At 34.0% G+C, this 15858-nt stretch overlaps 1 protein-coding gene across 7 annotated transcripts in view; it reads left to right on the top strand.

The window, feature by feature from the left end:
* Nucleotides 1-15858, top strand: part of Ankrd17 (ankyrin repeat domain 17) — a 166101-nt gene that overhangs the window by 15492 nt on the left and 134751 nt on the right. Inside the window, exon 1 of one of the 7 annotated variants that reach the window (XM_013150118.3) lies at nucleotides 12333-12688. The exons of the other annotated variants lie outside the window; for them this stretch is intronic. Within the exon in view, the coding sequence (XP_013005572.2) occupies nucleotides 12635-12688 (54 nt within the window). The 5' untranslated portion in view covers nucleotides 12333-12634. Of the gene's footprint in view, nucleotides 1-12332; nucleotides 12689-15858 lie in introns of those variants that run through there. 7 annotated transcript variants of the gene reach the window in all.

Here is a 15858-nt window from a genome sequence, read left to right as displayed (position 1 = left end):
CATGGCTTCCTTGATATCCTCAATCAATTCAAAACACTTAGTTTTCACTGTCATTTTGACTTCGAGGATTAGCCAGAAGTTACACGGTGCCAAATTCAGTGAATAAGGTATAGAAAGACGTGTTGTACTGTTTTTACAAACCTCCTCCTTTGGATGTCACTTGATAGCACCGATTACTCCAGTTTTGATCACACCTTATGAAGACCCTAATCAAAAAGGGCTTCCGGAACAACTTCAGAAAGAGACAGCAATGATAGGATAAGTGAGTTCAAAAGCAGGGAAATATTTTGAGTGGGATTAATGGCAGGCAGTGTGACTTTCACTATGATAAATGTTTAACATTTAGGGCCTGGGGATTTAGCTCAGCGGCATAAGCGCCTGCCTTGCAAGCAGGCAGTTGTAAGTTCGATCCCTGGTACCGATAAAAAGGAAAAAGACAAAAAAAAAAAAGTTTAACATTTAAATATTCATATTGTGATCATACGTATTTCTGAATTATGGGTAATACCTATTTCTAGTGGTAGAAAGTACTGAACTAAAGGTACATGGTTCTGTTCTTATAATTGCTATTTTATGATATATTTGTCAACATCAAATTTTTAAAACTGTACTGGTTTTGTAGTAATAAAGATCTTGTGGGTCAGGTTTCAGCTTTCAAGCCCTATGTCTATTCTTTCTGGATAGCCCTTGATTGTTTCATCTGTAAAAGCCAGATCAAATGACATTTTTCCAGATGTTTATAATACTTAACGTACTAAGTAATTACAGATAACCTTAGTTATAGTTTGGTGAGTGGTTATTTGTGTTCTGGGGACAGCTCTAATTGCTTTGTGTGTATTACCTCATTTAACTTCACAACCCTAGCAAGTAGATAATATCCATATATTTGGTAGTTGAAAAATATTAAAGCAAACAATAAGTCACTTGTTTATGGTCAGAGTAAATGATGGAAGTCGAATATGGGTAAATTCACCTTAAAATTTGTTCTCTTAGTGTTCATGCTCCATTGTTCCCTCATACCCTTTTCTGACCTCTGGGATAACAAGTGTGCACCTTGTGTACCCAAGCCCTGTGATCATGTTAATTTCCTAATCCCAGAACCAAAAAAGATTCCTGACTTGCTTTGTGGAATATAGTTTCACTTGTATCCTTAGTCTGCCTTAAAACCAGTTCACAGTCAAATGTCTCCCTTACCGGCTTATTGGCTGAAACAAAAAATATAGTACGTGAATTCTGTTGGCCAGATTCAGCTACTCAAATTGCTTTAAATTGCATATCTGCCTTAGCATGTGTGAGGTCTTTTCATATGAGGAGAAGGTTCTTACTCTAGTCTTACCACCAGATTGTCCTGCGTTTATGCTAGTGCCTGAAGAGCAAGTCTTAGTATTGCAGCTTTTTGTCTTCCATGTGTGAGCAGCTTTTCTTGTATTACATAGAGCCTAGAAAACAGCTTGTTTAACAAGAGAAACCCTTCATTTGCTTAGAGAGCCTGGATTGTTAAGATTCATACCCTTTTAAAATACTAAAGATCTACTGACCTCACTAACATAACAGGTTTTTTTTTTTCTGAAAATCTTAACCATGTAATTAAGGAAAATCAAAAGAATGGAAGTAGATTAAGGTGAATAAAAGAATACATTGCAGTGAATAATCATAATTCCACTAAAAGGGAGGGGATCAGAAAAGGTTTTGAAAATAGCAAAAAAAATTTTTAAATACTAAATAGCTACTTAGCATAAATCAAAACTGATTTGATTTGGAATTAAGAGGAGAAATTATCTACATATATGAAGCAAAAAAAAACTGAAGCAGATTTCCTGAACTGGATAAAAATTAATCAATTTCAGATAGAAAGTACCTATCCATGATGAATAGGAAAAGATCCACATCTGGTAAAATTTCAGAGCTCAAAGAATGAAAAAGAAAAAAAAATTCTGGCAAGCAGAAGGAACAAAAGATGAAAAATTAAATAATGAGTTCTTAGCAGTCACACTGAATGCTTAACAATAGCAAAGCAGTGACTTTACCTTTCCAAAAAAAAAAAGCCCCCAAGAATTAGACCCAAATTTTCTTTATTTAACCCCACTGCTTTGTGAGGACAATGTTTTTTACACTTGTGCAGACCATTCACCCTGTGAAAAGGTATTTGAGATAATGTATAGTTCCTTGTAAAAGATAATTTAAGATCTTTTTTGTATGGGGGGATGTGCGAGGAAACAGTGAAAACTGCACAGGCCAACTTGGATCTTCAAGAACAACGAAGAGTTAAAAGAACTTTAGTTTTATTAGTGTGCAATACATGAATCACTCTTCTACTAGTAATGAGTAAATGGTAGAAATTATATCTGACTACAGAGACTAGCTTTTTCTCAATTACATTATAAGCGCACTTAATTGGTTTTAAGTTTTTAGAATCATCATAGCTTGTCTGAGCCTATAAGATGGGCTCAGTTGTATTGTGGAGTAGAATGTGTTATAAACCTTTAAAATGTAAAATAATTATAGTATGGATATAGAGGAAACAAAGGAGCAGGGCTCATGTCTTCGTGGATAGTCTGTACATACTGGTGTAAGAGCCATTTCGATGCAGGAACATACAAAAAGACCTGTTGTTCATCTTGTCCTTTTGTAACCTTTAAATTTTTAAAAAGCTCCAAGTATATTCATCACATAATAGGAAAAAGATGTGTTTTGAGATCTATTTGTCTTAACTACTGCTACCACTGTTGGGGAAATTAGCACATGCCAATACCACAGAGTGTTTAGAGACTGAGGTGAAAGAACTATGGGGATTGATTCCTCGAAATTAGAAGGTTGCATGGATTTTCACATACAACTTTTTGTGTCAGATGCATTATTATTTCTTGATTGGCCCACACTCTGGATTTTGTGTGTTAGTTCTAGACTCCATAAAAGCTGACTTGTGCTCAGAGGCACAAGTGCCTGCCTGGCAAGCACAAAAAAAAAAAAAAAAAAGCTGACAGGAAACTTTAAAAAAATCATTGTGAGAAACTTGGAAATATGCCGTAACTTTTGAGTTCTTCCCTCCAGGTCTCAATAAGTTGGCCTTTTTTTTTTTTTTTTTTTTGATATACTAAGAGTACCTGTTCTTAAGGTAGGTGTCATGTGATCAAGTAGAGGCATATCTACTGGAGGCAGGGAGTGCCTTCTGGACGATTGCAAGAAACAGGAAAGGAAATAGAAATTACCATCATCCCTTCTTTTTTCCTATAATAACAGCTCTTCCCTTTTCACAGAGGACCCATTGGGTCTCCTTCAGACAGTACTTGTTGAGGGAAGGAATATTATTTTGATGCTGTGTTAATATCAGATTGGTATTGTTTTATGTTCTTTGAAAGCTTACATTTAGCTTAAAAAATCTTTTGAGAAACATCTCTAAAAGTGTATTTTTCTAATCTAAATTTTAAATCTAAATAGTATCAGAAAATCTGATAGTATTATGAGTATGCAAGGATTGACAACAGACTGCAAAAGACCCCAAGACTGGGTACTGTAAGTGGTTCTAATTGAATTGTACATAGCTTTCTAAGCATGCTGAAATGTTGAAAAAATAAACTGCAAGTATCTTAACTTCACTATGACCATTTTACTGAAAATTATAAAATTTGTATGTAGTGGTAGTGGGAGTACCTCAAGTACATAAAAGCACAATTATGTTTGGCACTGAAGTTACACTTTGAAAGTTTGCAAACTAGTAGGTACTGTATCTAGCCTTCCAGTAATAGGATTGATTTAGGAAAAATTGGCATATGTATTCTTGAAAAGGAAGGTGGTAGATAGGTTTTTCAAAATACCTTAATAGGAAATTAATATGAGTATGGGTCAAATTTGATTCCATAATGTGTACAGTGAGATACCTATTATGCACATAAAGTCTGTGTAAGTAGTCCCTTCGTTTTCTTATAACATATTACTCTTGTTGGGGATTTGGTAGTAACTATGTATCTGAAATGTTTGTGAAAGTTCTAAATGACCGTAACATTTCTAGTGTCGAGATAGCCTTTTGATGACCTCTTCCACCCCTTCAAACACTGGAGATTAGGTCCAGGCAGGGAATACTGAGTACATCCTCAACTCTGTTTAAACTTTTTGGAGTTTTTGTTATTGTTTTTGTTTTTTGAAACAGAGTCTCACACTGGCCTTGAACTCACTCTGTAGCCCACACTGGTCTAAACTGCAGTGCCTTCACTGTGTGTGCCACTATGTTCAGCATTAAAACATTTCTTACTTTGAGGCAAAGTCTTGCTAAGTTGCTCCTGTTGGCTTTGAACTTAACACAGTACTCCTGTAGCTGGAATTACAGGTGTGCACCACCATGCCCGGTTTGAGATCAGTGTTTCTTTGTTTTGAGATGGCATTTCACTGTAATGGGCATAATGGTTGTTGAGCTGTTGGACTGAGGTACTCTTGTTGCCTCTACATCCAAAGTAGGTGGGACTGCAGTCATAGGCCACCACATCTACCTGAGATTATTGTATGTGAGGGTAGTGAAGAAATCCTGTCTATATCCACTTTGAGAGTTTTGGAATGCCACAGACATACTCTTTGAAATGCTCTGTATTTGACAACCCCTGTCTTGACTGTGGTATGGACAAGGTCAGGGCAGTAGGAAGGCCTGCTCCACTTGGCATTTTCTAACCTAACCCTTGGTGATTAAGACAGTTGAAGGCAATAAATTTCTTAATTATGAGTCTGAAAGAGTACTTTTTTGGTAATTGAAATAATTGCCTTTAGGCAAGTCATTCAAGGTTAGTTAGGAGTACATTAAGCTGGAAATAGCAGATTAATAACTGGTATTCTGATACTGTACTAATTGGGGCTTGATATCAGGGACCCCATCAAGGAACCAGAGAAGTAGAGCCAGTGAGTATGATGGCTCCCATGGATACTTGAGTAGTTTTTACTTCCTCACTATTCTCCGTGCTTTTAGATTTAAGATTTTATTCAAAATTTCAACCTTTATTCCTGGTTCTTTTCTCTTGTCTGTATGTGCAGTGTATTGCTAACCAGATTGAAAACATTGTGTTACCATCAGCAGTAGTAGAGTTAGCTTGTTTTAAAACAAAAGCATTAATTTGTATTATGTATGTATTTGTTTTTATTTTTACTTGAAAATTCTAACACAGACAAATTTGGTAGATAAACATTTTATCTGTCTTATGTGTGCAGAGCCTATTGTGAAATAGTGGAAAAACAATAAACTTAAGACCTGTCATGGAGAGAGATAACAAATGCAAGAGTCCAGCAGACACTGGAGATGTAAAAAGAGGAGCTAGCTGCTTTGTTTCTTTCTTTGCTTAGTGTATTATTTATACATTGACAAGACTGGGCTGTATTTTATTCTGTACTTATGACACATCTGGGTGAGGTATTTTGTATTTAAATACTGTATATGGTGAATCTCTTCTGTACTGTCCTAAGTTGAATTTTAAGTTTTGTTTATTAGATTAGGAAAGAAGAGAAAAGGGGGGATGGTAATTAAACAGAGAAGAGGAAAAAAGGATTGAAGATTTTATTTTACTTTATTTTATTTTAATTTTTACTTTATATTTTTGATACTGGAGATCAAATTCACGACCTTGTACTTAACCAGACAAGCACTTAAGCCACTGAGCTAAATCCCCGGCCCAACATTAAAGATTTTAATATTAACCTTGGTCAGAAGTCATGATTGAGTTCATCTGGATTATAGACTTTTGGAGGTATTTGTTTATTTTTGTTTTAGTTATACATAATGATCATATTCATCATAGGAAATTTGTTACTGTACATGATGTATCTTAGTTCCTCTTTCTTTCCCCCACTCCCCTTCCTTCCCTTCAACCCCCTTCTCCTTTTTATTTGTAAAGTTTGTTCCCATTTTATCCTTTTATCTTAGATTTTTCTTTTCCCTTCTTTCATCCCCTTCTTCCCCTTTCCTTTTGAACAGTTTCTTCCTATTTCACAATATCTATTACATATTTCCATTATTTGTACTTTCAGTTTCTCACATCAGAGAGACAATACAATATTTACATGTGTGTCCTATTTATTTCACTTAAAGGAGTATGGTGTTATGGTCCATGCATTTTGCTATAAATGGCTTGAGTGTATCCCTTTTTATGCCTGAGTAATACTCCATTGTTAAAAATAACACCAACCATTTTTTGTCCATTTTTGGCAGCAGGGTATTTAGGTTGTTTCCAAGATTTAGCTATTACAAAGTGTGCCACTATAAACATGGATACACATACATCGCTGAGGTATATGCAGCAAATCATCAAGAAGATAATTATGTACCGTGACCAAATAGAATTCATCACAGGGATGCAGGGATGGTTCACTGTATGCAAATCAATAAATATACCGTATTAACAGAGCCAAGGACAAAAACCATAGTATCATTTCATTAAATGCAGAAAAAGCATTTGACAAAGTCCAACAATCATTCATGATGAAAACCCTATGGGAAATTACAACAGTCTTTATCTCAATCTGATAAAAGCTACCTATAATGATCCAAAACCAACAGCATACTGAATGAAAGTAGACTAATTTTATTTGCTGTTTGATAATCTAGTTTGTAAAGTTTGCTGTCTGATAAGTATTCACTAAATATTTGTATAAATGCTCAATGTTAATGGAAAAAAGAGTTAATGGCAATTTTAAAGAAAAGCTTATAAGGGCTTTTTAAATTCCTAACCTTGGAAAAAATTTATTTAAGCAATAAAATAAACATTTTAGAATATTTAAAAACAGTACATACCCTCCCTCATATTTGGAGGTAGAGGATGGCCTTTGTGTTTTTTTAATTTATGAAGTTACAGTTTTATATATCTTAAACTTTGTTACATAAGTCATTCAAGTATTCCTCTGCTTTATTTAGAGGCGTGTCTGTCTTTATTCTGAAGATCCTAGTCAAAATCAATTCATAGTTTTGAGTGTTACCCTCTGCACACTATCCCAGATGTGTGTCAAGAATTGAAGTTTGGGTTTGGTGGTCTATGCCTGAAATCTCAGCTGTTAAGGAGGCCAAGGCAGGAGAATCACAAGTTCCAGTCTATCCTGGTCGTGTGGTGAGACCCTGTCTCAAAAAAAAAAGAAAAGAAAAATCAAAAACTGAGATTGTACTGTAAATGCTGGTGTGGCACTGTTTTCCTTTTTGTGTGCATTAAAAGTTTTTATATGATGGAACAATTACTTTTAAATTTTACGCTTTAAAAATTAGTTAATTTGAAAGTAAGAAAGTGGGATAACAGAAAAATGTATCTAGCAAGACTTTATTTATGAGAACACACTTACCCAGAAATTTACTGAAGAAATCTGGATATTTAGAATACAAAGTTTTGGCAGAAATAGTTTTTTGCAATTTAAAGTTAACCCATTACAGCTGGGTATGGTCTTGTATGCCTAGAATGCTAGAACCTTGGAAGGCTGAAGCAGGAGTCTAGCCAAGTTAAGGAGCTCCTGTATTAAAATTTAAAAAAAAAAAAAAAAAAAAAGGACCAGGAAGGTGGCCCAGTCGAAAGACCTTGGGCTCAGTCTCCAGTGTTAAAAACAGTTAAACAAAGCCTGCTAGACATTCTTTTCTCCAGCTACCTATGTATTAATAGACTCTGCACTGTAGCTTGCTTTTCTTTCTCTCCCTTCTCTATTTTCTTCCTTGCTTTCTTCCTGTCATTTGAAATTCTTAATCTAGGAGAAATAAATTTATGCAATTTTTGATAAGGGGCAGAAGTTAGATGAGAAGAGGCATAACTTTTGATTTTGGCTTTCCTTGAAAAGTAAAGACATGGTAGAACTAAGTAAAGTGTAGATATATATTTTATAGCAAATGCAGATTTCAAGTCTGGGTTTTAAAAATACTGTAGACTTGTATTGGTGGCACTTAGGATTAGGGTTAGAGAGTAGGGAAGCAGGCAGATTCATTTGCTATTTGTATAAATTAGTTGGATAATCTGGTAACATTAAAATTTGCAGTACATGTACACTTCCAAGAAATTTATTGTATGGCTGTATATATTCACGCATACACAGAGCATGTCTATCCAATGTTCATTGTAGCATTATGAAATGTTAGAAACACTAAATGCCTGTCAATAATGGAATGAATAAATGCATCATAGTGTTTGATTCTTTAGTGAAATTTTGAGGAGCTGTCAAAATAAAAAAAGATCTGTGTATGCTGCTCTGAAACAATCATGGAGTACTGCCTTTAAAATATGGGGCTGCATTAAGGTATCCTTATCCTTCAGTCATACCCTGTGTCTTTGGAGGATTGAGTGCAAGACCTCAAAATCGATGAATGTGTAAGTCCCTTATTTGAATGTTCACGTAACCTTTAAGTCATTATGCTCTATTTAATACAATGTAAGTATTTGTACTATATTGTTTAAGGAGTAAATGTTCAGTACCGGTGAATTTTTTTCCTTGAATATTTTTGATCTATGATGGAGGACACAGAACCATGTAAATGGAGAGCCAGATGTATAATATTCTTCCTTTTATATAAAACAAACTTACACCAAGATAGGATTGAAGTATGTTAACACTGATTGATGGTGTGCCTCTTAGGGACTGTGAGAGATTTACTTTCCCAGTATATGTATTCTTGATATTTTCCATTTCCATGTACATGTATTCCTTATAGATAAGAATCATAGTTAATGAAAAAGAAAATAAACTATATTGGTAATGAAAAGAATGTTACTAGGCTACATTAGATCCACCTCTGACATTTCATTGGAGGACTGGTTTCTAAGAGATAAAATACAGAATCATGGGAATGTACATATTGTTGTTTTAATAATGTGTGGATTTTCAGGAATTTTACCAAGTTGTATTAGTCTTTTAATTTGGAGTTTTTAATATCTACCTTCATTTTTTCTTGGTCTAGACTGTTGCATATAGTTTCAAGTTCTGTTAATCTGTATCTTGACTTACACCAGAGAAAAAGAAATTTTCAGGGCTCCAGGTTTAGCTCATTAGCTCAAGCACTTAACTCGTAAGTGTGAGGTTGTAAGTTCATAACAAAATTTTTTTCCCCCATACATTTTGAGAAGTGAAATTGTTTCCATTTTTTTCTACTCAACTGTTTTTTTGTGGGTGTGTGAAATATTTATATTTGTCCTACTACCAATTATCTGTATTTGTTTTGTTTGAAAATCTGTTTAAAGGCCTAACCATTTATTAAGTAGAAAAAAAATGTATTGAGAAAAAACTTTACACAGAATTGTAAAGATTAAAGATTTAAAAAGTTTCATTGGAAGGACAAATGGCAGCAAGTCATACAAAACAGAGTTCCTTGTTTTCCAGAACATTTCTGCATGTTTTTCCTTTCAGTTTCTTTTTCCTTGTTGAAGGAAAGTAGCACTGGATCAGGATATGAAGCTACTTCTATCCTTTTCCCACTTTTTAATGTGAAGCTTCACTCTGCATGTTTTAATCTTGTTTTAGCCAGTGTTTTTATTCATGTTTTTGAACTTTTTTGTGTATTGGTTTACATTTGTTTGCATAGATTAGTATGTTAACTATTATTTATGCTTTAATATCTTTGTCACTAGCAAAAATAGATGAAATCCATTTTAGACAAATGGAAAGACAGTTTGTTTACGTATAGAGTGAGGCAAAGGCGGTTTTAGGGTGGTAGGTCTGATATGTGTATGAATCTCTTTTTGTTTGTACATTTTTGCCTTTTTTTTTGCTGTAACATAGTTCATCAGATTAACAAAACCTCAAGAAAGCAAGATTAATGGGAAAAATAATTATTTTGCTATACTGTGTAAACAAAGATTATAGAAATTTTGAAATTTGCACTTTGTTCATATTGAATGCCTTCAGTATCTTATTTCAGTGACTAAAATTCCAGTCAAAAACCAAGTATCTTCATCAAAAATTGTTATGTACGAGTGGGGCTAAGGTTGTAAATCAGTGGTAGAGCATATGCATGTGAAAGGTCCTGTGCTTGATTCCCCAGTGCTGGCCCCTACTCCCAGAAAGTTACTACTAGTGTTAAAATTGATATAAGAGGAGTCAGAATGTGTTACTGGATGACAAATGATTCTTTTATTCATGCATTTGTTTAATAAAAAAATACTTTGTGGCCTGTTCATATGTGCATTGGCAAGAAATATTTCTGCTTTCATCAAGGTTTGGTCTTTAAGGTGCAGATAATAATACATATAACATTCACGATACTGTAGGAAAGCCATAGTCACATACTTGTTATTAAAAACTGTGACTGGAATTGTAACCCAGTGGAAGAGTGAATTCCAGGACTTTGGGTCTGCTCCACCATAAAAATGAAAACTTTACAGTAAATGTCAAAAAATGTAGAAGAACCTCATATTCTATAATCATAGAACAAAATGGAAGGAGAACGTGAATGGTGATTTACTTAAGGTTTAGGGTAGCCTAATTTTTTAATCAAATAGGATTTGGAAAGCTTATTCTTAGGAGAAAAATGAATGCTCTAATGTATAGGTTCCTTTAACTCAAACTTGTCTTTGCTTACTTACACTAGAAATTTTGAGGATGAGAAAGTGTTGATGATTTAATTCTAAAGATGAAAAATGTATGTAATTGACCTGGAAAGTAGGAAATACTTGAGAGCCAGTTTGCTGGTTCTGATTTAGGACCTCCATGTAATACAGGGAAATAGGTCCCAACCTGCTAGATGTCTGTATGCTGAACTAGTATTCCCTAAAATTGAAGAGAGAATTCTTAGGTACAGGGGAAGTTAAGAGTAGGAAGTTTTCTTGAGAAAGAGACAGGAGGGGACCTGGAAAGTAGGTTGCTAATTAGCCTACTTCTCAAAGGGAATTTTGTAGAGCAATATCATGAGGTGGGTACAACATGGAATAAAACTATGATCAACCAGTAAGATTACATGAATAGCTGCTTCAGTAATGTAGATCCAGTGGGAAGCAAGTCATATAGAAAGAAGTGTACAAGGAAAAAAACAAGGCTTGTTTTGAAGAGATGGGTCAGGAGGTCTTGATCATTCACTTGGGTGACTGATTGCTATTTAGAATATTGATTATAGTATATTATTTGTCTTTCAAGGAGATAGGTAGGTGTTGTCATTCCATCTTTATCTTGAAGGCTGACCCTTCAGCAAATGTGCTGCTAGCTACAGTTGTAATGTGTTCTCATCTTCTGCACTGACTTCCTTTAGGGTCTAACCCTGTCTGACTGCCTATAATATTTTTATCTAACTTAACTGTCTATGATAGTTCCGCCTTAAAACAGATCTTAAGGATGGGTATTACTTTAAGAAGTCACCAAATGCCAAGTGTAATGTTTCCATAGATAAATTAATGTCCATACCTAATGTTCTCATAGATAATAAGAACATTAGGTATGCACTGAGGAAAAACAGTTTAGTATCATTTCTTTGCCATTCATTCTACCTAGCTTTTTGAGTCACATATTGCTGGGTTTGAATTTAGATTTGATGACGCCTGTATAACTGCTGTCTGAAGGTTGGTATCCTTATCTACCAAATGAGAGTATTATCACTTGGAGAAAGTGTTCTGCTTGATTCTGAGGATGGAACATGCAGCCAGCTGCCTAGATTGAAATCTTAGCTCCTCAGCTGAATTAGTTTCGCTGCGAATAATTGGGCAAGTTGGTTAGCCTCTCTATATCCTCCTTGCCTCCTGTGTAAAATGGGGATGATAATACCACTTTTCAGGATTATTGTGAGAATTGAGTGAATATACACAAAGCATTTTAAGTGGCATATTGTTATTCTCTGGTACAATAATAATGCCTCCTAAATACCAGAAATTATGTGGTAGGACTTACCTCATTTCATTTCATTTGGCCTGTTAAGCATTGTCTTGTTGATTGTACCTGGAACACTTTCTGGTATACAATACATGTGCCAAGTTTCTTGTAGTTGCATAGTTTATGATCAGAAATAAGACCATTTTTTGGTTAGTAAAAGAAGTTAAACGTGCTACCAGAAAATGACTACATAATGAAATATAATGATTTCAGAAATCATAATCAGTTGAATATTAATATTATTTTCATAGGTATTTATAGGTTAACTTATAGAAAACTAGTTTACCATTAAAAACTACATTAAGATGATTATTTCTAATATTCTCAAAGCAATAGCTATACTATGTCTGTTAAGCAGCCCAATTGCCTGATATTGCAGATTCCTACCTTGGTGTAGCTTGCCTTCTTTGCATCTTTACTTATAGCCATGAAGCTCACTACAGTGCTTTACTAAGAATAGTTTGCTGCATAACCTACTTCAGCCTCTTTTGTTCAACCAAGAAGCCAGACATACTAAATAGCTTTTAAAATTATATACGTCTTGATTTTTTTCATTTTTGAAAATTTAGGATTTTAAAATTTGAAATGATAAGAAAGTTTTTATCTATTTTGTCTTTGAAATTACTTGACAGAAGTTTGCTTTGGAATAAAGCTTCTGTATCTTTAAAAAACACACTGAGTCACCCCCTGCTCCTTTGGTAGATGCCTGGCTAGTCAACAGCTAAGCTGCTTTAGGCATGTAATAGAACATTCCATTTCCTGTTCCCTTGCTGACACAGAGGAGTGTTCCTGCTGGCAATGATCTAATCACAGTGCAGTAAGAAACATGGCAGTTTGATGAAACATGATGGAGACAGCGGCTGAAATGGAAGCATATGTTCTAGAAGACATTCTAGAGGTAGGGCTAGATTTGTAAACGAAATGAAAGTTGAAATCTGAACAAAGAAATCTTATCTGCTGGAATTATTTTACAGATGAATAGATTAGAGGAGAGAGCAAAAAGAGGCAGAGCATAAAAGCAGAACACGGTCAGACCTTATTCCTTGTGAGAATGTGTCAGATTTACATGATTACTAAAGAAGTCTAGGTTTATTTTGTTTAAACTTCATGTTTCATAAATTGTGGGTAGATATTGATGGAAAGAAGGGAGAGGGGGTTTGGACTTTAATAAAAAGCCTTATGCTGGTGTTGACCTTTAGATTAACTCATTAGAAGGTGGGGTCTGCAAAGCAGCTTTGAGTCGGTTTAGTATCTTATGCCTTAGAATTCATTTACATATCTAAGCCTAATGCTGTGCTAACAATTAACTATTAAATACAGCTGTTCATTTCAGTTTAAAACTAAGCATCTGAGCCTAGTTGCTTGGTTTAGATGGTACACTCTGGTCCTGAATTTTTCATGTGACTTTGCTCATTATCAAATAAATTATGAAATTTAAAAAAGCCTTACAATTTAGAGTACAAATGCTAGAGTGTTGTCAGTCACATTTGCCTATAATTTAAGACACATGAATATCAAAATTTTTTTTGTTTGTATCAGTTTTAAAAGAAACTGAGTATAAATCAGTTCAAATAATTCATGTCAAAGTGAAACTAATTGATTGTGATCTTTGTCGTAGTATACTACCAAAAATTTGTGTTTATAGGCATAGATATAAAGATTCTGTTTTTTATCTACAGCATTATAGGTGTGTGTGTGTGTGTGTGTGTGTGTGTGTATGTTTGTTTGTTTGTTTTCCTTCATTAAGAAAAAAATAAATTCAGAGACGAAGCTTCCTGGTAGTGAATGGTATTCCTAATACTTAAGACTGTAATATTTTTATTAACTATTTCATTGTCTTCTGGAAGAGATTTTGATTGTGGGGAGAGGCTGCAAAGGGAAGACAGGCTGGGTTAGCAGAAGAAAAAAGCCTATGCGCATTATAAAGTGCTGCATGATCAATGAGCATTTTCTGGAGTCCCTCAGTGTGTGCCTGAGCTGACATTGCAGCAAGTCCCGTGGTGGTTCTGCAGAGTGAAAACTGAGTCTATTTTATTATCTCCCTCCTGGGAAACACCTCCAGCACACTTTCCCCCTCTCCTAAAAGCTATTGTGTGAGGTGAATTGTGTTGTTTAATTTCTATTACTTTCCTCTTTAAAAAAATGTTTTGATATAATTAGTGAGTTTCCTTTCAAATGGTTTACTTAAAAATAATAGTATAAACTTTGATTAACAAATTAGTAATTACAAGTGTTCACATGGCACTTAGTGGTTCACTTTTTGAAAGATTATAAAGTTACAGAAGAACACTTTAATTTGCATTTAAAAATTTTTGCTTTGTGTTTTGTAGAAGTATACTTTACAGATTATGAAAAATTCTGTCAGCTTTTCTTATTTAAAATTTCAGCGTATAACATGTATTAGAAGTCTTTCATTTTCTAGTGAAAACCCCACTTTAACATGGTTTTGTGCCTTTACTGTTTCTTAAAATGCTATTTTAACAGTTGCTTTTCATTACTTCTGTTAAAACTGTCAAGTTAAAATTTTGCATTTTCTGATTTATTCATTGTTAGTGTTTACTAAGATACCTGCACTTTTGATTATTCTCATTTTGAAGCTGTCTTAATTTGGCTTTTTAATACCTGTTGCATTAAACCATATTAAGTGAGTAGTTTTCTCTATTTAAAATACTATGGTTTAATTTAGTATTTGTCAATAATTGACAGACCAGTTGTGAAAGTATTCAAATAATAGTAAAAGAATTATTTTTCAAAATTATGAATACTTACAGTCACCTAGTGCCAAAGTAAAAGTACAGAGAATACATTTGCTAACTCTGTGAAGTGACATGTATCATTTTCTGAAGCAACTCACATAGCAGATAGATACATTATATAATGAGCTTTCCAGAAATAAATCCTTTTTTAAAGGGGAAATTTCATACATGAATGTCCAATAAAAGCAGTTCATCTACATATCACGATGCCAATTGTGTTACTGTATCTACTTTTAAGCTAATTGAAATTTGTTACCATAGTTTTCATCTTTGTAATTTTATTTATTGAAGCTAGAGAATTTTATATAGATTTTTCTGAAATTAACATTGAACTCCTGTTTTCTCCTGTCTTTCTAACTGGGTCCTTTGAATCATAAATTTTTAAAGAGATGTTCATATTAAATCTGGGTAAAAGAGGGGGCTCAGTTAGTGTCATAAGTGAATTTACAGATAAATTCTTATAGTCTAAAAGCAACTAAACAGTTTAGCTAACTAAATTGAGTTGGTAAAAAGAATACTTCTCATTCAGGAAGCAATTTTGGAATTAAGATAAGACACATAGGGCAGTTGTATCTCCTAATGCCATTCTTAACTGTTTGTTGAATACCTTAGAGTTGGTAGGCACTTGAAATTCAGCACACTTAGTGTAGCTCATTTGTTTTGGGAAGGTGAAGAAACAGAAGAAATGCATCTACACCATTGGTATTTTAAACAGTCTTGAATTTAAGATGCATACAAATGCATATTTGTATTCCAGTATGTTACTTCATTGGTTCCACCTGAATGCTTTAAAACTTAACTTTTAGCAGTGTCCTTAGAGAACTGATGTTCTTCAGCATATATCCCTTGACTTAGGCGCCTTAAGTTGTCTTTCTTTATATGTGTCTGTTATATTTCTTTATCAATAGAGCGCTCAGGAACATCCATTTTCATATTTATCATTTAGGATTTTTTATCCTTACTATTTAAAACAGGTATATATACATATATACAACTTACACTCTTAACAAAAACCCTTACAGATACTATATATTCTCATATCTCTGACTAGTATACAGTGTGGAAGCTCTAATCTGAAAGTCTAGTTTATCCTGGATAGATGATGTGGAAATTGCACCATTGAGTTCATACACCAATTTTGAAAAATGCATTGGAGATTAGGTGTGTAAAGACACACTTACATTTTTTATGTTAGTTGATCCCTGTAAAGACCAAATATTTTAGTGGGTTGTGGAGGCTACAAGAAGCTTCCAAAAAGTCAGAGTAACTAGAAGTATGTGAATTGATCTGTTGTGTGTGAGTGTAAAGGCAA

Source organism: Cavia porcellus, unplaced genomic scaffold, assembly GCF_034190915.1.
Source record: "Cavia porcellus strain 051 isolate PalLab524CR breed Dunkin Hartley unplaced genomic scaffold, mCavPor4.1 scaffold_30, whole genome shotgun sequence".
Classification (NCBI taxonomy): Eukaryota; Metazoa; Chordata; class Mammalia; order Rodentia; family Caviidae; genus Cavia; species Cavia porcellus.
Note: the sequence above shows the minus strand (reverse complement) of the source record. Positions and strands in the feature narration are given on the sequence as shown.